Source organism: Lactuca serriola, chromosome 7 (genome assembly GCF_051521515.1).
Source record: "Lactuca serriola cultivar US96UC23 chromosome 7, Lser_US96UC23_V15, whole genome shotgun sequence".
Classification (NCBI taxonomy): domain Eukaryota; kingdom Viridiplantae; phylum Streptophyta; class Magnoliopsida; order Asterales; family Asteraceae; genus Lactuca; species Lactuca serriola.
The window spans coordinates 64422756-64430894 of record NC_136414.1 but is presented as its reverse complement, the minus strand read 5'-3'; the positions used below and the strand labels follow the sequence as shown (position 1 = coordinate 64430894).

The window sequence follows — 8139 nt, the reverse complement described above, 5'->3', positions numbered from 1 at the left end:
AGCGTTTGAGGCTTCACCACTATGACCCGGTTGATAAACTTCTCCGACGAGTCTCCGGTGGTTAGGATAAGACAGTTGCTTGAAGGAACTCATTCACATTTGCCCATTCGGGTTGAAGAAGATGAAGAACAACACTGAGTCTTTGGAATTTTTTGACTTTTCAAAGTCAATGACAAGGAAAATGGGTTAATCCCTTCAATTTGTCAAAAGTGACCAAATTGACACGACAAAAAACATTTTGTTCCCTTAGAAGACACGAAAAAAACTTTAGAGACTAAACGGGTAAAATCGAAATACATAATAGGACCGTTGTATAATTTTTCCTATATTTTATGTAGAATTTTTAACGTGTGACTACAAGAGTTCAAAGTGAATATTAAAACGTGGCCCATTTCTCTGATGACAACTTTTTAAAATATTAATGTATTGTCAAACATATTACCTTTTTTCATGATGCTAAAAATTTATTGAATGAACATGCTGAGTGCACATGTTTTAGAAAGTTTGCCACAAAAAGTAGTTACACCTTATAACTTTATGCTATAAAAAAGTAGGCATACTTTGTAAACTTGTTATAGTAGATTATGTTTTTAAAATTGCTTATCATGACAAAAAAAAAAAAAAAAAAAAAAAAACTTTACTAATGACATAACATGTCCTGTTAAATTATGACTTTGTACACGTTTCAAAAACTGGAGTGATGTCAATAGAAGAAGTTAAAACTCATTAGTGTTACACTTCTCGATTGTATGCCTGCACTTTAAGGTCATGTAATTATATTGTGACTATACTTTGTTTGAGATGCATTGTACTGAGATTTTGGTAAGATCGGGTCTATCAAAACCGAGACTAAAATTGATCTCAATGGGACAATTTAACATTTCTTAGTTACATGCGTAACAAACATAAAATTGGATTTATTATTTTAACAAACACTATCACATTTCTACAAGATGAAATTTATTGTATGATGGAATAAATTTAGGGTTGATATTCATAACTTAGCATACTTCTTTAAATTTTGAGCAGCATTCTTGGCATTATCAGGCACAGGCAAGTTTGTGAGAAGAGTAACTCTTGATGACGATATAAGTAATCTACTTTCTGGGTTATGAGGATCAATCTTCCATAGCCTCACCTCCCATACCTGTTCAAATTCTCATCATTTTCACATATGATTTGCTTTCTAGGCTTCAAATTATCAAGAAATTGCTAAGCATTATCAAGAAATGGAAAGATCAGGGACCTGAATCGTGTTGCCGACGTGAAGAGGTGTGGCTTCAGCAAACACGAGATCGCCGATGTCGGCCCGTTTGAGGTGGTTGATGCTGAGCTGTATTCCGGCGACTCTCTTCCATCCCGACGCCATGTGTGCACCCATACTCGCGAGCGCCTCTGCTATTAACGCCGACACTCCGCCGTGTAACACCTTGAACGGCTGTGCGATTTTGATTCAGATTTCAGTTTCAATTTTGGGTGAAAGCGATGCAAAATCGAAAATTGAATATCACCTGACATGACTTCTCGGTGACCTGAAGACGACCGGTGACTTTTTGTGCCGATAACTCATCGATCTCAAAGCCGATTGCATGTAGCGGCATATCCAAAGACTTCGTCTTTGGTTCTGTCGTTGGTGGGGAAGGTGAATCCATGCTGTATTTTGTCTGGGCTAACGAATTGATGGTGGATTGATATGTAATTGAATCGGGGAATCAAATAGAGAAAAATTGACGAATATTGTTGTTGACTTGTCAGAAGGATAGGGTAGGTATGGTGTGTGGATATCGTTTTACAATGGAATAGTCAAGAGAGGTTAACTCGTTACTTTCTTAATTTCTTTCCACCAATTCATGAACAGAGAGAAATCGAAAACAAGCAGCAACACACGGCGGCGGACGGCGGGTAATGAAATCAAAGAGACGAACTAGAGACTAATTAGGGCTCCGATTCTTTTAAATTGGGATTTCATAGCAAATTAAAGAGAGTAATTACAAAAAGATATATGATTCAAATGTAGAAACTAAGTTCCGGCGGTGGAACGGAGGAGCTGCTCTGAAGCTCCCGGAGAGGATGTTTATATGCCATTGTGGGGATGGTGAAAGGTTGGTGGAATCGATCAGATTAAATCTTAGCCGTTGGATTTTTGTTAGGTGGAGTTGGTTGACTAAAGTCAAAATTTATGATATATTTTTTTTCGTTTGTTTAGTTAACATCATTTGCTTTCTGTCTTCTCCTTAAAAAGAGTTGCTTATATGACAATTAAACATTCCTGACCTTTATTCAGGTTTTTTATTTTTTGTCATTGGAAGGAAATTTCGGTAGCATATTTAATGGGATATTCATCGTAAATCTTTCCGTCCCTTTTTATTTATATTGTTTTTATACAACTTCTTAATGTTTTTTTTTTTTTTTTTTTTTTTTCTTTATCTTGTTTTATCAGTTTCTTCATTTCCATAAAGTGAAACTTGCAACAAAATTCTTAACATTAAAAGTTTTTAGGTTTTGTTTTATGTATTTTTTCAGCTTTACATAGTACCTTGTTTCTCGTTTCAAATCACTTGTCGACTATAACATAGTATATATATATATATATATATATATATATATATATATATATATATATATATATATATATATATATATATATATATATATATATATATATATATATACATACTAGTCGTTTACCCGCACCAAGCGACGGGTGCGATTGGTTTTTTTTTTCAACAACAGGTATAAATAGTTTCTTTCGGTAATTAGGTTGTTGTTATGCACAACTACCGTCTATGTTGTTTGTCGTTTCATTTATTCCTACACACGTAGCCATCGGTCATAAAATTTCATGCATTGAAGTTTATAGTGGTTTAGAAAGAAAAAAATTTAAGTAAATAAGATTGATGTTGTTAATAGAAGGTTTTGATTTAATTTGAGATTAAAATCCTTTAAATACTTGTGAATTCGAAGAAATTGTGTTCAAGTGTCTTGAAGAGTTCCCAAAATACATGTGATGCTAAAAAACTGGGTGCAAGTCGGTTTAACCAATTAAGTGCAAAAATATTGGCAATTGAGAGTTTTCAACATATAATAAAATGTGCATCTATTATCTATTACTTTTAATAATGGGATGTAGCTTAAAGTCCATGGTAAAGTTGAACATTAAAAAAGATTGAATCGTTAGCCTACTTGGATTGCTGTAATTAACGTTAATAATGTAAATAACAAAAAAGAGAAATTTTGTCTTTATAAATTTAAAGTCATCCTAGCACAACAAAACACCGTCACAAACCATCATCCGTAGAACTTGTAACTCATGTTGTATTGGTTGTTCATCTTCATTTAAATTGCTATTAAAACTTAATCCATTGTGAAACACGAATATCCAATCACACTTTCATAGTTGGTTGTTTATCTTCCTTCAGATGTATGGGCAACCTTACTTTGCTTCTGCCAATCCTATTAAAGAAAACCATGAAAGAAAGTACCAAAATGCCAATTTTCACTGATAACAAAAATTAAGCAAATTATACAATGAATAACATGGTACTTTCTATAATAATTCTTAATAACAAAGTATTTTTCCAAAATTTTAGAGATTTCTAGAATAAATGTTATTTTCTAGAATTTAAAATCACAAGTACCATCGTACTTTGCTATAAAAAAGTGAAAATGAAAAAATACGTTTCTATAATAGGTAAAATAAATGTAAGTTGATTGCTATATAGGTATAGTTAATGTCACTTTTCGCTGTTAACTTAAAAAATTTGTTATTTTTTTACGAAAATGCCTCTTTTATGACAAAATGACATTTTTCTCTTTACACCAAAACATGCCCGTGTTAACTTATAAAGCTAATGTATTTTTTTTTCTAAAATGCCACTTTTCACTATTAGAAGAAGGTAAACAAAGTATATAATTTGTGAGTAGTTCTTGAATATGAGTATTTCGAAGTAAAACTATGTCATCATGTCATCAGTGACCACAGTGCTTAAAACATTCTAAATGACAATACACTTTAAAATGGAAAATTGGCTCACTGTACTTTTAAATGGTTAAATGGTATGGTACATGCACTTTAAATGCAATAGCATTGTATTTTCTAAAAATTTTCTTAAATAGAAATGTAGCATTATAAAATTAACAAATTTTGGAATAAATGGTATTTTTTAGAATTTAAAACTATAGACACAAATGTACATTGCTATAAAAAAAAAAATTATGAAGTACATTGCTTTAAATGTTATTTCTATACATCATGCATGTATATTACATCAAATTTCAAGGGGGGATTAAATAAAATTACAATTTTGAACTCATTTGAACGAGGGCTAGGGTAAAGACGACTAAATCTCATTCGAACATGGACTTGGTTTGACATTAAAGCTCATTATCAAGAATGCCAACGACATCAAAATTTAGGAGAAAAAAATGAATTTTTTTGATCTCATTGGAACATGGGCTAGGGTGAAAACGACTTAACCTTTGTCATATATCAAATTTATAACAAAAACCCATACTAATTTTGTAGGTTATAGCATCTTACTAAAAAGCAACATTTTCATATTTTTTGTACTAAAAACATTATCCTACTTTTAAGAAAAAATGGTGAAAATATTATAAACAATATGCAACAACATAAACCCAATTTCATCTAAAAAATTGAGTTCTAGACTAAAAGTTATTTCTTGGAAAAATATAAATTGCATAATTATTATATATACCTGTAGAAATCGGTTTGCAAAACCAAGTAGTTCCTTTGAAAATTACATAAAAATAAAAGTTAAGTTACTAAATAACAACTTACGTTAATCATTCACCTATAATTGTAACAATTATAAACAATAATGGTTTTGTGAGATCACACTTACCTAGCAGTGAAAAATCACAACCATATGAGAAATCAACTCCAATACTTAATTTACAGACCATACTTGTCCCCTCAATATAATAGAAAAAAATAGAAAAGAAAAGAAAAATATACTTACTCTATAGTTGGGGTTAATGGTCATTGTAGATACAAAAGTCTAAATCAGACAAACTCCTTAGAAGGAAACTGCAACTATGTAAAATGAAGCACATCATGCTTTTATTTACATTCCATTGTTGTAACAAATGAATATCTTGAGAAGCAAATATTATACCTGATAAAGTTCGGCCCATCCCGCATTCCCATCAAACTCATTATCTGTAACTCCAAAAATAACAACAAATAAAGACATATAATTTATATACCAAACCCCAACTTCCATACTTGCTTCTTCCTGGTTCGTCCATAAGCATGTTACATTCTCTTTCACTTTAACTCAAATTGAGGGAAGACATGCAAAGACTCGACCATAATTCTCATCTTTTGCTGCTATTTTCCAACATTTGAAACGAAATCATCACCACACATACACAAGAAAATAAAATTTGATGGATAGATGCTTACCAGTTCATGAAATCACTACTGTCTCCTCATCTTCGATTCAAAACCGGAAGGGAAGAACTTATTAACAAATGATTCAGCCATTTTATGGGCAACTGCTGCCATTAGACTTAGATTTTTGATTTTAATTACCCCATTTTAGATAGTTGATTCCATTGGAGTTTGTTCAATCAGGTTAGCCTATTTAGACATTACGACCTACACCAAAACATGTGTTCACCACCACATATCATGAATGCTAATAAGAATTACATGGTTTAGGTAGTTCCTGCTTGGTTATTTCAAATGACAATTCAATGTAAGCTACACCTTATTAAAAAAAATCATTAAAAAGAAATGGAAAAAAAGCACAATGTTATGTAGTAAACACTGGGAAAAATCGATCTATACTCTTTGTCTTTATCTTCCATCTTTGGCAAATAGGGTAATCCAAGCTTTATAAACATCCTAGATCAGCTTCTTCGTCAGAGTTAGTCATTAAGAAAAAGGTTAACTGAACCATTAATAAATGAAACCCAGAAATCAAAAACATTAATTGATTAGATAAAAGAATGTGATGTACTTACTTTCAGATATACAAACCAGATGAATCAAACAGGAAAAGAGCACATAAAAGAAATGAAATCCTGAAACCGAAAAAATAGAGCATCAATTAACTTAATTTTTACATTACCTTTTGGGATATTGGTGTTTTATAGAAGAAATCAGTATGAATTTATCAAATACCGCCTCATTTTCCATAAATCTCAAGTAGCAAACCAAAATCCCTAATTTATGCTTAATAAAAAGAGCCTTTATATTGAAATCAGATGAGAGAGAGAGAGAGAGAGAGAGAGAATTCCATATTTACCTTTTTGCATTCACGGTGAAATCAAAAGACCACACATCAATTGTCTTCCATAGTATCGATTGGTGATAAAGGGCAGGGTTGGCGGAGAACGAAGTTGGAACGGGGTTCATTGGGCGGAGTGGCAAGGGTGGCGCTAGAATGGGTGTTGTTGATTGGTACCAGCACGCTTAGTGGTCGTGGTAACGGCGAGAGACGACGTTGGATTGTTGAAGGTGGTAAGGGTTGTGACTGAGTTTCTTGTAGATATAGAGAGACGAAGAGAGAGTTATGTAGCTCGTTTTTTATTGATTCAAGTAGCTAAAAGTGAGGAATACCACTTCAAACTTCAAGGATTAAATGACCAATTCAAAACTACGATACAATGGGATACAATGGGGAGGTTGTTGGGCGTGATAGGAATGCAGACCAAGTCAAGTAAAGATCAATGGAGGTTGACTTTTTCAATGGTAAATGCATAAAGTTTAAAGTTGTTGTAAATGCTGCTTTAAGGAGTGTACCTCTTAAAATTCAGCATTTTAGGCTAAATGCTTATTAAGGTATAAAGATATATATATATATATATATATATATATATATATATATATATATATATATATATACACACACACACACTAGACGTTTATCCACGCCAAGCGACGGGTGCGAATATTTTATTTTTTAAGAAATTAGCTTACAAAGGCGATTAGTTGTTTTACGCAAATAGTTAACGGGTAAACAATTATCAAGAAAAAGTCATGCTAGCATAAATGAAAACCATAAAAATTTAAATTGAATAGTCAGGATTTTTTTAGAAATCTCCGTTAACATATGATGATTGTGTATTATTAATTGTACAACACTTCTCTATACAATAAGTATTTATAAATGGTCAGATTAATCAGATTAAACAGGGGCAAAATGGTCATTTATGTTAAAGAGAGGATTTATGGGTATTTCCAATCCCAAAACCAAAAAATTAAAAATAAAAACCTTGTAGCAAAACTAAATCATTAATGGTGTTGGCAATTTCATTTGCAATCATACTCACTTACAATGTTACACACACAAATACGTTGTCACGCACACATGGTTACATATATAAAGTTATAGTTTTTTATTGTTTTATGTTATAGCATCGTATTTTCATTTTTCATGTAGAAGCGTAACCATTGATTGCATAGTAGACTTTTAATTAACACAAATTTCTTAAATGTTGCAGTCGTATGTTTACAAATGGTGGATGCCACGTGAGAAATTGGTTTTGAAATTTTAATGGGCTATAAAGTTCAAATTGGTTATTTTTTAGGGTATTTTAGGTTATGTCATTTTCATATGGTTCTTTATATAACTTATAAACATTATTATTGCTAATATTGATGGTTATTTTGTTCCCAGAATGTATCATATTGTTGTTCTACTTCTCTATTAACATTATTTCCCATCCAACAAACAAAGTTCCAACATGCCTTGAACCTAAACAAAACACTCAAGACATTGTGCATGTTGCACAATCAGGCTAAATTTTTATCCAACAGGTTTGATGTGGGACCTCAAGAGGTGAATGTTGGGCTTAATTCGATTTCTAATGAGATGAATATAGATAACGGTCCAACAATCCATGTTTTAATGACACACAATAAAGAGTTAATAACAACAATGGTCAATATGCCTTCTCATTTTAACGATTTTATTCTAGAATCGAAACTTTTTTTGGTTTTGGTTTATATTGAAAGGTTTTGTATCGTATTTGGACCCCGACGTTTCTATTTTGGTCATACTTTCAAGGTTTCATATTGACTTTTGGTTCTTATTTCAAAATTGAGATCCCAAAAAGTACGTTTGTTTTTTATATAATTATATGTGTACCCTTCTAAATGCAATGTTG

General features: G+C 31.8%; 1 protein-coding gene and 1 long non-coding RNA gene across 2 annotated transcripts; both read right to left on the bottom strand.

Annotated features, from left to right (window-relative positions):
• Window positions 1-835: 835 nt before the first annotated feature.
• DHNAT1 (Thioesterase superfamily protein) lies at window positions 836-2079 on the bottom strand. The gene is made up of 3 exons (XM_079010399.1): window positions 1512-2079; window positions 1247-1438; window positions 836-1147 (listed from the first exon to the last, which is right to left on the bottom strand). The coding sequence occupies exons 1-3, from the start codon at window positions 1650-1652 to the stop codon at window positions 995-997; spliced, it is 486 nt and encodes a 161-aa protein (XP_078866525.1). The 5' UTR covers window positions 1653-2079; the 3' UTR covers window positions 836-994.
• Window positions 2080-4794: 2715 nt separating this feature from the next.
• Window positions 4795-6563, bottom strand: LOC145062583 (uncharacterized). The gene is made up of 4 exons (XR_013687618.1): window positions 6276-6563; window positions 5992-6051; window positions 5139-5881; window positions 4795-5056 (listed from the first exon to the last, which is right to left on the bottom strand). It is a non-coding gene; the product is annotated as an uncharacterized LOC145062583 (long non-coding RNA).
• Between the last annotated feature and the right edge of the window lie 1576 nt (window positions 6564-8139).